This window comes from Prionailurus viverrinus, chromosome B3 (assembly GCF_022837055.1).
Source record: "Prionailurus viverrinus isolate Anna chromosome B3, UM_Priviv_1.0, whole genome shotgun sequence".
Taxonomy (NCBI): Eukaryota; Metazoa; Chordata; class Mammalia; order Carnivora; family Felidae; genus Prionailurus; species Prionailurus viverrinus.
In genome coordinates this window covers 143851313-143871239 of record NC_062566.1, presented here as the reverse complement: position 1 = coordinate 143871239, position 19927 = coordinate 143851313, and the positions used below count along the sequence as shown (strand labels likewise).

The following is a 19927-nucleotide window of genomic DNA, read 5'->3' as shown; positions in this document are numbered from 1 at the left end:
TTAGGTTAACTACATAAGGGAACTGAGTGTCCCCTAGATTTACATTAAATTGATAAGCAAAGCGAGTGCCCCCTAGGTCTATATTAACTAGATAAGGGTGATGAGTGCTCCCTAGATATATGTTAACGAGATAAGAGAAGTTAGTGACTCCTAGATACACATTAACCACACAAGCAATGCATTGCCTGCTCTTTTCAGCAAAGCCAGAAAGCAGTGTTCTGCTTTGCAATGTGTTCCCTGTAATGTCCTACACCAGGACATACCTATTTGATTTCCCACATGTCTGACTTACTTCACTTATCCTGATGCCCTCAGCATACACCCATGTTGTCACAAAGGGCAAGTTTTCATTCTTTCTTATGGACGAATCATAGAATTCCACTGTACATACAGGCCACACTTCTTTTTACCCATTCTTCTGTCTGCGGACACATAGGGTGTTTTGGTTCTTGTAAATAATGCTACAATGCACAAGGATGGGGGGAATGAAGATATCATTTAAAGTTAGAGTTTTCACTTTCTTTGGAAAGTTGGACTTCCACAAAGACTCCAGTCCATGTGTGATCAATTAAGACTGTTTCCCAGAACCTCGGAGACCACAGACAAGAAAGGTGGAGCAGGTTCAGGGGTCACTGTAGAGTCCATAGCCACACTCAGGTATGTTCACCTATGCATGTGTAGGGAAGACTCTTCAGGGGTCCATTGGCATATGGAGCTGGATCCCACAGGGCCCAAAAATGCACATTTGTTTGTGGATGGATGCCAAGTTTTGGATGGGTGTGAGAGACAACACAGGGACATCTTAGGCTGCTAGGAGGCTGACATTACCCCTCGACTACACTTCCAATTCTTTTGTGAGATTCAAAAGACAAAAGCATCAAGTGTGACTATAAATCAATGTTCATGGGTACACAATACATACAGATGTGACCTGTGACATCAGTAGAGTGGGGAGTGGTGTGGAGCCATTAAAGTGTACTTGTCAATGGGATTGAATTTAAGTAGTTATCAGTTGACAATAGACTGTTACGGCTTTAGAGTCTTTTGTGTAAGGGCATGGTAAACCCAAAGGATCTATCTAAAGAATGTGCACAAAAGGAACAAAGAAGAAAATGAAAATGTGTCACTGCAAAATATCAACTAAGCACAAAGGAAGCCATTCATATGGGAAATGGGAGTACAAAAGCTGTGAGATGTAGAAAGAAAACACAGATCTTATGTTATGTTCCAATCACAATAAGGAAAAGTGTTCACCGCTTTTGTTTTGTTTTGTTTTGTTTTGTTCTACATCCCAAATTGCTCATGATCTATCCCCTGGCCATAATGCCTTTAATTTTCTTCAAAAATGCCACTATCTCTACTTAGCACCAGTGCCCTAACACCTGATGTTATGGCTGTTGTTTCTATGAGTGTACAGAATCACATGAAATTATTCCCACCAACACAGACACATACACACTTGTATGACATCTTCTCTGTGCATAAACATCTTTAGGGTTAATATCAGATATTGTATGATTTGCAGTCATGTCCATGCATAGTTAAATTATTACTAGCCAAATGTGTATAGGAATGCCTTCTAGGAATACCTTTTTTTTTTTTGGCCCCAGATTTATTGAGATATAATCGACATATAACATTATGTAAGTTTAAGGTGTACAATGTGATGACTTGATACATGTATATAATGTGAAATGTTTACCAAGTTAAAGTTAGTCAGTACATTCTTCAGCTAATTATGGTAAGAACATAAAACAACTTTCTATATACAATATGTATATTAATTATTGTCATCTTACTATACATTAGACCCATGGAAGCTTTTTGTCTATCTTCTAACTGGAAGTTTGGACACACTGAGCAATGCCCCCCCCCCACATTTTCTCTGCCCCTCAGTCCCTGGAAACCACCATTGCACTCTCTGTTTCTGTGAATTTGATGTTTCTAGACTCCACATGTAAGTGTGATCATACAGAATGTGTCTTTGTCTGTCTGACTAATTTAACTTAGCATAATGTCTTCAAGCCTCATCCATGTAGTCACAAATGGCACGATTAACTTTTATATGGATGAAATCTATCATCTATCTATCTATCTATCTATCTATCTATCTATCTCTGTATCCATCCATCTATCTATCTAATCTCACATCTTCTTTATCTATTAATCCCTTCATAAGCAGTTAGGTCTCTTCAGTGTCTCAGCTATGGAGAATAAGACTGCAATGAACATGGGGTGCACATATCTCTGATGTAGTGACTTCATCCTCTGTATATATCACTCAGAAATGGGATCGCTGGGCACAACCATACTTTTGTTTTTAATTTTTTGAGAACTCTCCATACTCTTTTCAGTAGTAACCTCACCAGTTTACATTCCTAGGGACAGTGTACCATGTTTGCTTATTTCCACATGCTCACAAGCATTTGTTATCTCTTGTCTGATGGTAACAGCCATAATAACAGGTGTGAAGTGTTATGGGATTGTGGCTTTGATTTGCATGTCTCTGGTGATGAGTGATGTTGAGCACCTTTTAATGCATTGCTGGGCGTTTGTACATGGACTTTGGAAACATGCCCTTTCAAGTCCTCTACTCCCCCATTTTTTTTAAATTGGGTTGCTTGTTATAATATTCAGCAAAATGAGTTTTTAAATTTTGGATATGAACCTCATATCACACGTTTTACAATGTTTTTTCATCCCTGTAAAATGTCTTTTCCTTTGGTGAATGTTTCTTTTCCTAAGCAGAAGATTTTTAGTTTGATGTGTTCTCACTCACTGATTTTTGTCTTCGTTGACTGTGTATTTGGAGTCATATCAGAAACATCATTTCCAAGACCAAGGTCAAGGAGATTTTTGCCCATGTAGTTTTTAGGTGTGTTATGGTATCCCTATCTGGGTTTTGTGTAAAAGGAAGGTGGGCATTTTAAAACTAGTGGGGACATTCACTCTTCCACTCAACTTGGGCACTAGCAGACAGCCCGTTTGTGTCTCCAGCTGAGGAGGGAAACCCACATGCATAGGAGGAGACTGCGAGAAGACAGGAAAGAATCACAATAAAGGATTAGAGGGAAAAAATCCTGGAGCTCACACATGGTCAGCAGTACTTTCTGTTCTCACCGGCTGGCATAAGAAAATACTAAAATACAACCTTGTACTTCACCAATCATGACACAGAATACTGGGAAATGTTTCCTCAGTAAACTCAGAGGAAGCTTCAAAGTAACAACCAAAAGGATCAAATGACTTGCAAACTAATAGCCAACCAGAATAAGACATGTAAAATTACAAAGCGATGTTTTTCAATACCTACAAAGGTAAAATTGATGTCTACCTCCACATCCCAAGGAAGTAGGAAGAAGTGGTCTCCATAATGAGGAAAAGTAGTCATCCATAGAAAGTGAACCAGCAGTACCACAGGACATGGAAGTGGTAGAGAAGTTCAGGGTGTTAAAACTGTATATTCTGTATTCAAGTAGCTACAGGAAAGATGGAATGTGTTGAATAGAGGCATGTCTCTGGGTCCAAGTCCCTACTATGTCTATGTGAGCATACTTGGACAGGGCCCGCCTGCCTCTGCCACATGTGCCCCAGCTAAACTGATGTGCAGGGTCACCCAATACCGCACCTTGGGACTGTTACCTAGCCCCAAAGGTGGCCCCCAGGTGTGGGTTACCGACTGCCCAGCACAGCCCTTTGTTCTGTCAGATGGTCTAGATCTGGCTTTGCTGAGGATCCTCCATTTATCCATTCTCACTGGCAGATGTCCCTGAGCAGAGGCATGAGGCTGACAGAGGGCCAGGTCACCCTAAGTGCGTCCCTCTTGCTGTTTGCATTCTGGGTAGTGCTGGCTCCTGTCCAAGGTTCTCAAGGTCGTCCCTCATGGTGCTACATCTCCTCTGAGGTGGTATTTCCCAAGAAGGAGCTGAACCACAGCAAGGGCATTCAGATGCCTCGCTGGCTGCCCGATAGCTTGCGTTTGGGGGGCAAGAGACAAAACTTCATTTTTACTTTCAATTTCTATTAAAAATATTCCTATTTGGGGAGAGAGGGGAAGATGGCAGTTTAGGAGAACACCTTATCATGCTGATCGCTTAGATTCCACCCACATCTGCCTAAATAACCCAGAAAACTTCCAGAAGACTAGCAGAACAGACTCTCCAGAGCCAAGCACACACAAGAAGACTATGGAAAATGGTAGGAAGGGCAGAGAGGCGGTGCATGCTATACGGACGGGAGGGAGGGAGCCAGGGCGGTGGAGGGGGAGACAGCCCGGGAAGGCACAGCCTCCAAAGTCTGGCTTGCAAAAGCAGAGGGGCCAGACTCTGTGAGTTCTGACAGCCAGCGGGGCTTAACATCTGGGATGCTAACAGTCAACAGCTCTGCTCTCAGAGAGCGGGGAGAGTAAGAGGACACCTGGTGGCAGAGTTGATGAGTCCCGGAAGACAGAGCTCAGCTCGGCAGGAACAAAGGCAGTGGCCAGCGCCATCTCCCTCTCCCATCCCCCAGCCGAAATCCCAAAGGGAACCAGTTCCTGTCACCAAACTTGCTTGCATCACGCAAACATCCAACACTGTGCTTCTGTGGATCCATCCCTCTGACGGGTCTGCCTCCCTCCTGGTGCTTCAGGGCCCCTACCACAGAGGACCACTGATGGCAAAGCGAGCTAAGCCTACCCCTCCCACCACTGTGCACCTTGCAGATCCACCCTGCTTAATATGCCAGATCCTATCGAAGCAGCACCCCAAGCCTGGAAGTGTGCAAGCAGCACAGACAGGGGCCACACCACTCCACAGTGAATCTTGCCCCTGGCAGAGGGTAAGATAAGGTACACACCAGTGTGACTGTGGCCCCAGCAGTGGGCTGGGGGCAGACATTGGGTCTGACTGCAGCCCCGCCCACCAACACAAGTTACACCAGACAGCACAGGGGAAGTGCCCTGCAGTTTGGAGCCACCACAGGGACTACCAAAAATGGTGAAACAGAAGAACTCGCCTCAAAAGAAACTCCAGGAAGTAGCGACACCCAACGAATTGATCAAAAACGATTTCAGCAATATAACACAACAAGAATTTAGGATAATAGTCATAAAAGTAATCACTGGGATTGAAAAAAGCACAGAAGAAAGCAGAGAATATATTACTATAGAGATGAAGGGACTAAGAAATAGTCATGAGGAGCTAAAAATACTATAAATGAGGTGCAAAATAAAATGGAGGTGACGTAGCATGGACTGAAGAGGCAGGCGAGAGAATAGGTGAAATAGAGGATAAATTATGGAAAAAGAGGAAGCTGCAAAAAAGAGAGGTAAAAAAACCCAGGGGTATGAAGGGGGAATTAGAGAACTAAGTGATGCAATCAAATGGAACAATATCTGTATCATAGGAATTCCAGAAGAGGAACAGAGAGAGAGAGGGGCTGAAGGTGTACTTGAACAAATCATAGCTGAGAACTTCCCTGATCTGGGGAAGGAAAAAGGCATTCAAATCCAAGAGGCACAGAGAACTCCTTTCAGATGTAACTTGAATCGATCTTCCACATGATATATCATAATGAAACTGGCAAAATACAAGGATAAAGAGAAAATTCTGAGCAGCTAGAGATAAACATGCTCTAACTTACAAAGTGAGATCCATAAGAGTAGTGGCAGACCTATCTACTGAAACTTGGCAGGCCAGAGAGAAATGGCAGGAAATCTTCAATGTGATGAACAGAAAAATGCATCCAAGAATCCTTTATCCAGCAAGTCCATCATTCAGAATAAGAAAGATAAAGGTCTTCCCAAACAAACAAAAATGGAAGGAATTCATCACCACTAAACCAGCCCTACAAGAAAACCTAACGGGGATTCTGTAAGTGAAATGTTGCAAGGACCACAAAGTACCAGAGACATCACTACAGGCATGAAACCTACAGATATCACAATGACTCTAAACCCGTAACTTTCCATAATAAGACTGAATGTAAGTGGACTATATGCTCCAACCAAAAGACATAGGGTATCAGAATGGATAAAAAAACAAGACCCATCTATTTTCTGTCTACAAGAGACTCATTTTAGACCTGAGGACACCTTCAGATTGAAAGTGAGGGGATGGATAGCTATCATGCTACTGGAAGTCAAAAGAAAGCTGGAGTAGCCATACATATATCAGACAAACTAGACATTAAATTAAAGGCTGTAACAAGAGGTGAAGAAGGGCATTATATAATAATTACAGGGTCTATCCATCAGGAAAGCTAACAATTATAAACATCTACGCACCGAATATGGTAGCACCCAAATATATAAAATAATTACAAACATAAGCAACCTTATTGATAAGAATGTGATCACTGCAGGGGACTTTAACACCCCACATACAACAATGGATAGATCATCTAGACACAGGATCAATAAAGAAACAAGGGCCCTGAATGATACATTGGATCAGATGGACTTAACAGATATATTTAGAACTCTGCATCCCAAAGCAACAGAATATACTTTCTTCTCGAGTGAACATGGAACATTCTCCAAGATAGATCACATACTGGGTCAGAAAACATCCCTTCCTAAGTACAAAAGAACTCAGATCATACCATGCACAGTTTCAGACCAAAATGCAATGAAAGTTGAAATCAACCACAGGAAAAAGCCTGGAACAATTCCAAAAGCATGGAGGTTAAAGAACACCCTACTAAAGAATGAATGGATCACCCAGGAAACTAGAGAAGAAATTTGAAAATATGTGGAAACAAATGAAAATGAAAACACAACACTCCAAGGGGGCCTAGGTGGCTCAGTCGGTTGAGATTCCAACTTCAGCTCAGGTGACAATTTCCCAGCTTGTGATTCCGAGCCCCACGTGTGGGTCTGTGCTGACAGCTCAGAGTCTGAAGCCTGCTTTAGATTCTGTGCCTCCCTCTCTCTCTGCCCCTAACCCACTCGCATTCTGTCTCTGTCTCTTTCAAAAATAAATAAACATTAACAAAAAAGAAAATACAACAATCCAAATGCTTTGGGATGCAGCAAAGGCAGTCCTGAGAGGAAAATACATTGTAATCCAAGCCTATCCTAAGGAACAAGAAAAAAATCCCAAATACAAAATCTAACAGCACACCTAAAGGAAATAGAAGCAGAACAGCAAAGACACCCTAAACCCAGCAGAAGAAGAGAAATAATAAAGATCAGAGTGGAAATAAACAATATAGAATCTAAAAAACTGAAGAGCAGATCAATTAAACCAAATTTCGTTATTCTGAAAAAATAAATAAAATTGATACACCTCTAGCCAGCCTTCTCAAAAAGAAAAGGGAGATGACCCAAATGATAAAATCATGACTGAAAATGGAATTGTTACAACCAAACCCTTAGAAATACAAGCAATTATCAGGGAATACTATGAAAAATTATATGCCAACAAACTGGACAACTTGGAAGAAATGGACAAATTCCTAAGCACCCACACACGTCCAAAACTCAAACAGGAAGAAATAGAAAATTTGAACAGACCCATAACCAGTGAAGAAATTGAATCAGTCATTAAAAATCTCCCAACAAAGAGTCCAGGACCAGATGGTTTCCCTGGGGAATTCTACCAGACATTTAAAGCAGAGATAATACCTCTAGTTCTCAAGCTGTTCCAAAAAATAGAAAGGGAAGGAAAACTTCCAGACTCATTCTATGAAGCCAGTATTACTTTGATTCCTAAACCCGACAAAGACCCTACAACAAAGACAACTACAGCCCAATATCCCTGATTAATATGGATGCAAATATTCTCAATAAGATACTAGCAAATCGAATTCAACAGCATATAAAAAGAATTATTCACCATGATCAACGGGTTCATTCCTGGGCTGCAGGCCTGGTTCAACATTCGCAAATCAATCAGTGTGATACATCACATTGATAAAAGAAAAGACAAGAACCATATGATCTTGTCAATTGATGCAGAGAAAGCATTTGACAAAATTCAGCATCCTTTCTTAATAAAAACCCTCAAGACACTCGGGATAGAAGGAACACACTTGAACATCATAAAAGCCATTTATGGAAACCCCACAGCTAATATCATCCTCAATGGGGAAAAGTTGAGATATTTCCACCTGAGATCAGGAACACAACAGGAATGTTCACTCTGACTGCTGTTGTTTAACATAGTGTTGGAAGTTCTAGCATCAGCAATCAGACAACAAAAGGAAATCAAAGGTATGAAAATTTGCAAAGATGAAGTCAGCTTTCACTTATTGCAGATGACATGATACTACACATGGAAAACCCAATAGACTCCACCAAAAGTCGGCTAGAACTCATACATGAAATCAGAAAAGTCGCAAGATACAAAAGCAATGTACAGAAATCAGTTACATTCTTATACACTAAAAATGAAGCAACAGAAAGACCAATGAAGAAACTGATCCCATTCACAATGGCACCAAGATTCATAAAATACCTAAGAATAAACCTAACCAAAGATGTAAAAGATCTGTATGCTGAAAACCATAGAAAGCTTATGAAGGAAACTGAAGAAGATGCAAAGAAATGAAAAAACATTCCATGCCCATGGATTGGAAGAAAAATATTGTTAAAATGTCAATACTACCCAAATCAATCTACACAATCGAAATTGCAATCCCAATCAAAATTGCACCAGCATTCTTCTCGAAGCTAGAGCAAGCAATCCTAAAACTTGTATGGAACCACAAAAGACCCAGAATATCCAACTATTGAAGAAGAAGACCAACGTGGGAGGCATCCCAATCCCAGACTTTAGCCTCTACTACAAAGCTGTCATCATCAAGACAGCATAGTATTGTCATAAAAACAGACACATAGACCAATGGAATAGAATAGAGACTCCGGAATTGGACCCACAAATGTATGGCCAACTCATCTTTGACAAAGCAGGAAAGAATATCCAATGGAAAAAAGGCAGTCTGTTTAACAAATGGTGCTGGGAGAACTGGACAGCAACATGCAGAAGAATTAATCTAGACCACTTTATTACACCATTCACAAAAATAAACTCAAAACGGATAAAGGACCTGAATGTAACACAGGAAACCACCAAAACCCTAGAGGAGAGAGCAGGAAATAACCTCTCTGACTTCAGCCACAGCAAATTCTTACTTGACACATCTCCAGAGGCAAGGGAATTAAGAACAAAAATGAACTATTGGGACTTCATGAAGATAAAAAGCTGCACTGCAAAGGAAACAATCAGCGAAACTAAAAGGCAGCCAACGGAATGGGAAAAGATATTTGCAAATGACATATCAGACAAAGGGCTAGTATCCAAAATCTATAAAGAACTCATCAAACTCCACACCCGATAAACAAATAATCCAGTGACAAAATGGGCAGAAGACATGAATAGACACTTCTCTAAAGAAGACATCCAATTGACCAACAGGCACATGAGAAGATGCTCAACGTCGCGCCTCATCAGGGAAATACAAATGAAAACCACACTGAGATACCACCTCACGCCAGTCAGAGTGGCTAAAATGAACAAACCAGGAGACTATACATGCTGGAGAGGATGTGAAGAAACGGGAGCCCTCTTGCACTGTTGGTGGGAATGCAAACTGGTGCAGCCATTCTGGAAAATAGTGTGGATGTTCCTAAAAAATTAAAAATAAGTCTACCCTATGACCCAGCAATAGCACTGCTAGGAATTTACCCAAAAGATACAGGAGTGCTGATGCATAGGGGCACTTGTACCCCAATGTTTATAGCAGCACTTTGAACAATAGCCAAATTATGGAAAGGGTCTAAATGTCCATCAACTAATGAATGGATAAAGAAATTGTAGTATCTATTCAAAATGGAATACTACCTGACATTGATAAAGAATGAAATGTGGCCTTTTGTAGCAATGTGGATGGATCTGCAGAGTGTTGTGCTGAGTGAAATTAGTCATATGGAGAAAGACAGATACCGTATGTTTTCACTCTTATTTGGATCCTGAGAAACTTGACAGAAGACCATGGGGAAGGGGAAGGAAAAAAACGTTAGAGAGGGAGGGAGTCAAACCATCACAGACTCTTAACTGAATAAACTGAGGGTTGATGGGGGTGGGAGGCAGAGGAGGGTGGGTGATGGGCATTGAGGAGGGCACCTGTTGGGATGAGCTTTGGGTGTTGTATAGAAACCTATTTGACAATAAAATTCATATTTACAAAATAGTCTAATTTAATTGTCATTACTATGTTTTTTTAGTTTTATGTAAATTTTTTCAAATTCCATTTTATTTCCATCATTTTACTTTAGTCTACTACAGTATATTCACTTTTTCAAATTATCAAATGATTTCTTTTTTTTCTTTTATCTTTATTCTCTTTTTCATTTCTTTACTTTTTTATGAAATACAGAACAAAAAATTCATATTTATTTTTAATTTTTATTAAAAATATTTTTCTTTAATCTTTTCTACTATATTCTTTACTTTTGTGTATATTATTTTCAAATTCTGTTTTATTCCCATCTACCCATTTTAGTCTACTTCAGTGTATTCATTTTTTCAAATTCTCAAATGATTTAATTTGCCCTCTGTTTCTCCCCTAATCTGTCAAACCACTTTCAACACCCTAAAAAAAGACACCTAGGATGTAGCATTAACTATTAGATTTGTGTGTGTGTATGTTTAATTTTTAATTTTAATATTTTTGTAATTTTATTGTTTTATTTCAATATTTCTACTTCATTAATTCCTTTTCTCTCTTCAAAATGACAAAATGGAGGAATTCACCCCAAAAGAAAGACCAGGAAGAAATGACAGCCAGGGATTTAACCAACACAGGTACAAGCAAGATGTCTGAACCAGAATTTAGAATCACAATAATAAGAATACTAGCTGGAGTCAAAAATAGATTAGAATCCCTTTCTGAAGAGATAAAAGAAGTAAAAAAAATAGCCAGAATGAAATTAAAAATGCTAAACCTGAACTGCAATCACGGATGGAAGCACTGTGGTAAGATTGGATGAGGCAGAACAGAGAATCAGTGATATAAACTTATAGGAAATAATGAAGCAGAAAAAAAGACGGAGATTAAGGCAAAAGGGCATGAATTAAGAATTAGAGAAATCAGTGACTCATTAAAAAGGAACATCAGAATCATAGGGGTCCCAGAGGAGGAAGAAAGAGAAATAGGGGTAGAAGGGTTATGTGACCCGATCATAGCAGAAAACTTTCCTAACCTGGGGAAAGAACAGACATCAAAACCCAGGAAGCACATAGGACCCCCATTAGATTCAACAAAAACTGGCCAGCAACAAGGCATACCATAGTCAAATTCACAAAATACTCAGGCAAGGAGAGAATCATGAAAGCAGCAAGGAAAAAAGTCCCTAACATACAAGGGAAGAGAGATCAGGTTTGCAGCAGACCTATCCACAGAATCTTGGCAGGCCAGAAAGGAGTGGCAGAGTCTATTCAGTGTGCTGAATCAGAAAAGTATGCAGACAAGAATTCTTTGTCCAAGAAGGCTGTCATTCAAAATAGAAGGAGAGATAAAAGTTTCCCAGACAAACAAAAATTAAAAGAGTTTCTGACCACTAAATCAGCCCTGCAAAAAATTTTAAGGGGGACTCTCTGAAGGGACAAAAGATGATATATATATATATATATATATATATATATATATATATATATATATATATATATTTGTGTGTGTGTGTGTCTGTGTGTGTGTATCAAAAGCAAGAAAGATTAGAAAGGACCAGAGAACACCATCAGAAACTCCAGCTCTACAAGCATCATCATGACAATAAACTCATGTCTTTCTGTACTCACTCTAAACGTCTGTGGACTCAATGCCCCAATCAAAAGACATAGGGTAACGGAATGGATAAGAAAACAAGATCCATCTATATGCTGTTCACAAGAGACCCACTTTAGACCTAAAGACACCTTCAGATTGAACATAAGGGGATGGAGAACCATCTATCATGCTAATGGTCAACAAAAGAAAGCCCGAGTACCCATACTTATATCAGACAATGTAGACTTAAAAATACTGTATCAAGAGATGCAGAAGGGCATTATATCATGATCAAGTGGTCTACAGATGAAGAAGACCTAATAATCGTAAACATTTATGCACCAAATGGGACAGCACACAAATATATAAATCAATTAATCACAAACATAAAGAAACTCACCGATGGTAATACCATAATATTAGGAGACTTCAACACCCCACTCACAGCAATGGACAGATCATGTCAACAAAAAATCGACAAGGAAAGAATGGCTTTGAATGACACACTGGACCAGATGGACTTAACAGATATATTCAGAACATTTCATCCTAAAGCAGCAGAATATGCATTCTTCTCCAGTGAACATGGAACGTTCTCCAGAATAGACCATATACTGGGACACAAATCAGCCCTAAGTAAGTACAAAAAGATTGAGATCATACTGTGCATATTTTCAGACCACAATGCTGTGAAACTCAAAATCAACCACAAGAAAAAATTTCGAAAGGTAAAAAAAACTTGGAGACTAAAGAACATCCTACTAAAGAATGAATGGGCTAACCAAGCAGTTAAGAGGAAGTTAAAAAGTATATGGAAGTCAATTAAAATGATAACACTACAACCCAAAACCTCTGGGACACAGCAAAGGTGGTCAGAAGATGAAAGTATATAGCATTCCAGGCCTTCGTAAAGAAGGAAGAAAGATCTGATACACAACCTAACCTTACACCTTAAGGAGCTGGAAAAAGAACAGCAAATAGAACCCCAAACCAGCAGAAGACAGGAAATAATTAAGATTACAAAAGAAATTAATGCTATCGAAACCAAAACAACAGTAGACCAAATCAATGAAACCGGAAGCAGGTTCTTTGAAAGAAGGAACAAAATTGGTAAACCACTAGCCAGTTTGATCAAAAAGAAAAAGGAAAGGATGCAAATAAGTAAAATCAAGAATGACAGAGGAAAGACACAACCAACACAACAGAAATAAAAACAACAGTAAGAGAATATTATGAGCAATTATATGCCAATAAAATGGGCAATGTGGAAGAAATGGGAAAATTCCTAGAAACATACACACTACCAAACTGAAACAGGAAGAACTATAAAAATTTGAACAGACCCATAACTAGTAAGGAAATAGTATTAGTAGTCAAAAAACTGTCACAAACAAGAGTCCAGGGCCAGATGGCTTTCCAGGGGATTCTACCAAACATTTAAGGAAGAGTTAACACCTATTGTCTCGAAGCTGTTCCAAAATATAGAAATGGAAGGAAAACTTCCAGACTCTTTCTGAAGCCAGAATTACCTTGACTCCAAAAGCAGACAGAGACCACACTACAAAGGAGACTATAGACCAATTTCCCTCATGAACATGGATGGGAAAATCCTCAACAAGAATTTAGCCTACCAGATCCTACAATACATTAAAAATTTTTTTCACCACGACCAAGTGGGATTTATACCTGGGATGCAGGGCTGGTTCAATATGTGCAAAACAACGTGATTCATCACATCAATAAAAGAAAGGACAAGAACCGTATGATTCTCTCCATAGATGCAGAGAAAGCATTCGACAAAATACGGCATCCTTTCTTGATAAAAACCCTCAAGAAAGTAGGGATAGAAGGAGCACACCTCGAGATCATAAAAGCCATATATGAATGACCCAACACTAATATCATCCTCAATGGGGAAGAACTGAGAGCTTTAATGTGCTTAGTGTTACTACAATAGTGAAGAACTAAGGTTTCTCTGCACAGCATTCTGGGGCCTAAATTCCTTTTTGTGGTGCTAAGGACAGTTCTCCCCTCCTGGCAAAAAAAGGGTGTATTTCACAGAGGAGATTTATATTCTGTTTAGGGAACAAAGGATGGTCAGTGCGTCTCTGCACTGGCTGTTTCTCAAGCATGTTTCATTCCAGTGGCATATTTGGGGTGGCATATTCTGCTCCCCTCCACCATGTAATGCTGGAGTAGAGACACTGGCATAAATGTCCCGTGAGTCTTGACAGGAACCTCCCCACAGGGCCGGGCCTAGACTGCAGGGAGCTTTCAGTACTACCCAGCACCAGGCTGATACCCCAGGTGAGTAGGTGCACAAGGGGTGAGGAAGGCTTTACTGTCAGAAGCCAGTGTTTCCTTTTCCAGAAAGCAATCTAAAATATCAGTAGGTGAGGGATGCTAAAGGGTATTTAAATATCCTGTTCCATCAGAGCATTTAATGAACTCATGCAGTGAGAAGACACTTGAAGATGCTGCTACTCCAGGGCTTTTAGATATCTTCATCTAAGAGATGGAAACCAGGATGCATTTATTACCCCATTTTGTGCAGCAGTTTGGAGTCACGCTTATCCAGGAATAAGACGTTCAGATATCAGAGCCAACAACAGGTTCAGGTGGTCTCTGCCTCATTCAATACTGGTCCACAATGGGGAGTTTTTCCTGTAAGGTCTTACCACTCAGTGGCAGGAGCTCAGTCTGCACACAGTTCAGGAACCTGGCCAAGGACCCATGCCCTCAAACAAGGATTAGACTGGTGCTCTCTGAGTCCCAATGTACACGGTCTCTGGGACCATCTCCAGATGGTTCTGGTCCTGTGTATGAAATACTCTGTCTCATGACTATGCAAATAGTCCTAAGAGCACTAGGTTAAGTACGGGTGTGTCTGTGCCCTGAGAGCATCACTGTACAACGCCATCCTCTGCCGGAGACCCTGAGACACACCCCCTCACAATGGACTGGAGCTGGAGAATCCTCTACCTGGTGGCAGTGGCTACAGGTAAGGGTCAGCCAAGTCCCTGGACAGAGGAGAGGACCAGGACCAGTCAACATTGATTTCATCCACTCTTGTCCCCTCTCTACAGGTGTGCACTCACAGGTTTTGCTGGTGCAGTCTGGGGCTGAAGTGAGGAAGCCTGGGGCATCAGTGAAGATCTTCTGCAAAGCATCTGGATACAGCTTCACTGATTACTATATGCACTGGGTGCGACAGGCTCCTGCACAAGGGCTTGAGTGGATGGGAAGAATTGACCCTGAAGATGGTTCTACAAGCTATGCACAGAAGTTCCAGGGCAGACTCACCTTGACAGCAGACACATCCACAAACACAGCCTACATGGAGCTGAGCAGCCTGAGGTCTGCAGACACAGCCATGTATTACTGTGCAAGGACACAGTGAGGGGTTGTCAGTGTGAGCCCAGACACAAACCGCCCCGTAGAAGAAGATCAGGACCACTAGGGGGTGCACACTATGCACCATTCTGTTTGTGTTCCCAGGAGCAGGTGCAGGTAGGGGTTGCTGGAAGGTTTTGTGCCATGGCCTGGGGCTTCCTCTCCATACAGCAGTTTTCCCCAGGAAGCCTCTCTGGACACATGATTCTGTGCTTGCCCACTTGGGTCTGGTTTACAAAGTTTGTTTTACCAGGAAAACTATAATTACATGAACAAGAGATAGAGTCTCTTACAATTGCTTACCCTTGTACTAAATATCAATGGTTTACACGTATCCTGATGCACATCAACGGAACATTTACAGGAGTCCCAGGTGCACTCACTTTGCATCTAGGACCACAGGATCCCAAAGCTCCTCATTATCCTCACCCTGCTCTTGTCCCAGTCAAACACCATGACACTTCATTCATGTCACTTTGCTTCTCAGAACTTTATATGTGTTACAGTTTTCTTCAAATACTTGAAACTACAAGAGAAAAAGCATCTACGTGTATTAGTCAGGATAATCCTGAGGAACAGAACACATAGCACATTGGCTTACATGACTAAATAAGCTGAGAAGTCCCATGATATACTATCACATGCTGGATACCCAGTAAAGTCAGTGGTGTAATTCTCATCTGATTCCAAACTAGTGTCAAGTCTGAGAACATGGGGACCTGATGGTTTAACTTTCACTCCAAGGGCAAGAGAAGTCAATGTTACAGCTCAAGCAGGCACACAAGAAGTAAAAATGAGAGAAATTGCTTCACTTTTATTTTTATTCTATTCATAACCTTAATGGATTGGGTGATGCCCACTTCCCAAGACACCAAACGCAAGAACACAATGCACACAGCACTCACCACAAACCCTTCCTGAAGTGCCAGTCTCTGTACAGCATATGAACTCTTCTTAATGTAGCCATTACTCTCAGAAGTTGAAAACATAACAGGTTTTCTAAACACAGAAGAAGACAGAGACCTAGACAATATGAGAATATGGAGGAATCCATCCCCAAAGAAAGAACAAGAAAGGATCATATCCAGGGATCTAATCGAAACAGATATAAGGAATAGGCCTAAAACAGAACTTAAAACAACAATAGTAAGGATAATGGATGGGCTTGAGAACGGCATAGAAGACATCAAGGATATGCATACCACAGAGATAAAAGACATAAAAGCTGGTCAACGGTGAAATTTAAAAATGCTATGAAAGAGACATGATGCTTACTGCACATAATAATGGGTGGAAGCAGCAGAGGAATGACTAAGCAATATAGAAGATAAAATTATGGAACATAAAGAATCAGAAAAGAGAGGGTAAACTAACTTCTTGGGTTATGGATGTAGACTTAGAGAACTCAGCCACTCTGTACAGTGTAGTAAAATTCCTTTCATAGGAGTCCCAAAAGAAGAGAGGGAAAAAGGGACGGAAGGTTTAGTTGTGCAAATTGTAGCTGAAAGTTGCCCTAACCCAAGGAAGGAAATGAACATCCAAATCCAGAAGGCACAGAGAACTCCTATCAAAATCAACAAAAGCAGGCCATTACCAAGATAAATCATAGAAAATTGACATAATATAGAGATAAGGGAAAAATCCTAAAAGCAGCAAGAGAAAAGAAGCCCCTAAGAAGGGAAGGCAAATAAGGTTAGTTCCCTTCACAGAAACTTACCAAGAGAGAAGGGAGTGTCATCACACATTCAATGTGCTGAATGGGAAAAAAAATAGGCAGGCAAGAATACTTTATCCAGGAAGTTTGTCATTGAGAAGAAGGAGAGATAAAGAGCTTCCCAGACAAACAAAATCTAAAAGAGCCTGTGACCCGTAATCCAACCCTGCAAGAAATACTAAAGGGGACTCTTTGAGTGCAAAAGAAAGACCAAAAGCAACAAACACTAGAAAGGAACAGAGAAAATCTCCAGAAAAAAATTACTTTACAGAAACATTGTGATAACAATTACACTAATATCATATCTTTCAGTAATCACTGTGAATGGAAATGAACTAAAAATTCCAGTCAAAAGACACAGGGTATCAGAATGGATTAAAAAAACAAGATCCATGTATATTCTGCCTGTAAAAGACTCCTTTGAGACCTAGAGATACCAAGTGATTGAAAGTGAGGGGTTGCAGAACAATTTATCATGCTACTGGACATAAAAAGAAAGATGTAGTACCATATTCGTATCAGGCAACCCAGATTTAAAATACAAAGACTACAAAAAGAGATGAAGAAGGACATTATATCATAAAGTGATCTATCCAACAAGAAGCACTAACAACTGTAAATATTTATGACCACAAATTGGGGCACGGAAATATGTAAAGCAATTAATGACATAAAAAATCTCATTGATAATAATACACTAGTAGTAGGGGACTTTCACCCCCCACTTACAACAATGAACAGATCATGTGAGAAGAAAATCAAGAAGGAAACAATGGCTTTGAATGACACAGGTGCAGATGGACTTAACAGATATATTCAAAACATTCCATCTTAAAGCAGCAGGATACATTCTTGTTGAGTGCACATGGAACACTCTCCAGAATAGATCACACACTGGGTCATAAATCAGCCCCTACAAGTACAAAGATTGAGACTATGGCATGCATATTTTCAGATCAGAACACTATGAAACTTGGACTCAACCACAGGGAAAAATTTGGAAACACCAGTAATAGTTGGAGTAAAAGACCATCGTACTGAAGAATAAAGCGGTTAACCAGGAAACTAAAGAAGAAATAAAAATACATGGAAGCAAATGAAAATGTTAGCGTTGACGGTCCAAATCCTGTGGGATGCAGCAAAAGCAGATTTAAGATGGACGTATATAGCAGTACAGGCCTAACACAATAAAAATAAAATTTTAAACACACAACCACTTTACACCTAAAGAAGCTAGACAAGGAAGAGCAAAGGAAGCCTAAAGTCAGACGAGGAGGGTAAACAATCATAGAGTACCTATAAATGGCACAGAAAGAAACAAAAACAGTAGAACAGATCAACAAAACTTTTAGGCTGCTTTCTGAAAGAATGAATAAAATTGAACTTCCTGGACCAGATTATTCAAACAGAAAAGAAAAAGGACCCAAAGAGACAAAATCATGAATTTCATGGGACAGATCACAACCAACACCAGAAATACAATCAATTATAAGGGAATATTATGAAAAACTATATACCAACCAATTAGGCCATCTGGAAGAAATGAATAAATTCCCAGAAACATGTAAACTACCAAAATTTCAAGAGGAGGAATTAGAAAAGGAGAATTACAGACCAATTGCCCAGGTGAACACGGATGCAAAAATTATCAACAACATACTTAGAAATTGAATCCAACAGTACATTAAAAGAATCATTTACCAGGATGAAGTCGGATTTATTGCTGGGGTGCAAGGATGGATCAATATTAACAATCAATCAAAGTTATACACCATATCAATAATAGGATAAGACCCAAATGACCCTTTCAATAAATGCAGAGAAGCATTTGATAAACTACACTATCTTTTCTTGATAAAAACCATCAAGCAAGTAAAGATAGATGGAAAATTCTTCAACAACATAAAGGCCATATACAAAACACGCACTGTTAACATCATCCCCAATGGGGAAACACTGAGTGCTCTCCACATATGGTCAGGAACATGACAGGGATATCCACTGTCACTAATTTTGTTCAACGTAGTACTAGAAGGCTTAGCCTCTGCAATCAAACAATGAAAAGAAATAAAACGCATAGACATTTGAAAGGAATAAGTCAAACTTTCACTCTTTGCAGATTACATGATACTCTATGTGGAAAATCCAAAAGGTTCCACCAAAAGACTTCTAGGATGGAGACAAAACTCAGAAAAGTTGTAGGAATCAAAGACAACATCAAGTTATTGGCACTATATACATACACCAAAAATGAAGCAGAAAAGAGAGGCTTTAAGGAATCAGTCCCATTTACAATTGCACCAAAAATCATAACATACCTAGGAATAAACCTAACCAAAGATGTTAGAGATCTGTATGCTAAAAACTATAGAAAGCATATGAAGAAAATTACACAAGACACAAAGGAAGAGCATTCCATGGTCATGGATTGGGAAACAAATATTGTTAAAATATCAATACTACACAAAGCAATCTACACATTCAATGTGATCCTTACCAAAATAACACCAACATTCTTCACAGAAAAAGAACAAAGAATTTTAAAATTTGTATAAAACCAAAAAACACCGAATAGGCAGAGCAATGTTGAAAAAGAAATCCAAAGCTGGAGGCATCACAATTCTAGACTTCAAGCTGTATTACGAAGCTGTAATCATCAAGAAAGCATGGTACTGGCACAAAAATAGACACACACATGAATGGGACAGAATAGAGAACCAGATTTGCTGAACAGTCTGTTCAGCAAATGGTTCTGGGAAAACTGGATAGTAACATGAGGAAGGTTAAACCTGGAACACTTTCCTACAGCAAACACAAAAATATATTGAAAATGGATGAAAAACCTAAATGTAAGACCAAAAAGCATCAACATCTATAAAAGAAAACAGGCAGAAATCTCTTTGACCTCGACCTCAGCAACTTCTTAATAGACATGCCTCTAGAGGCAAGGAAAACAAAAGCAAAAAATGAACTATTGGGACCTCATCCAGATAAAAAGCTTCTGCACAGTGAAGGAAACAATCAACAACATTAAGTGGCAACTGACAGAAGAGTGAAGATATTTGAAAATGA

At 39.7% G+C, this 19927-nt stretch overlaps 1 long non-coding RNA gene and 2 gene segments (V, D, J or C); 2 read left to right on the top strand and 1 right to left on the bottom strand.

Moving 5' to 3' along the window:
• LOC125168496 (immunoglobulin heavy variable 3-23-like) overlaps positions 1 to 19927 on the top strand; it is a 136829-nt gene that overhangs the window by 76557 nt on the left and 40345 nt on the right.
• LOC125168522 (uncharacterized) overlaps positions 1715 to 19927 on the bottom strand; it is a 51542-nt gene continuing 33329 nt past the window's right edge. For 4 of the 5 annotated variants that reach the window (XR_007153176.1, XR_007153180.1, XR_007153178.1 and 1 more), the window contains 2 exons: positions 8123 to 8127; positions 1715 to 1726 (listed from right to left, as the gene is read on the bottom strand). This is a non-coding gene — a long non-coding RNA (uncharacterized LOC125168522). Of the gene's footprint in view, positions 1727 to 5961; positions 5973 to 8122; positions 8128 to 19927 lie in introns of those variants that run through there. The other variant, XR_007153177.1, reaches the window with a different exon arrangement.
• On the top strand, positions 14616 to 15151 carry LOC125168507 (immunoglobulin heavy variable 1-46-like). The segment is given in 2 exon segments: positions 14616 to 14749; positions 14835 to 15151. Coding segments are annotated over 2 exon segments (360 nt in total).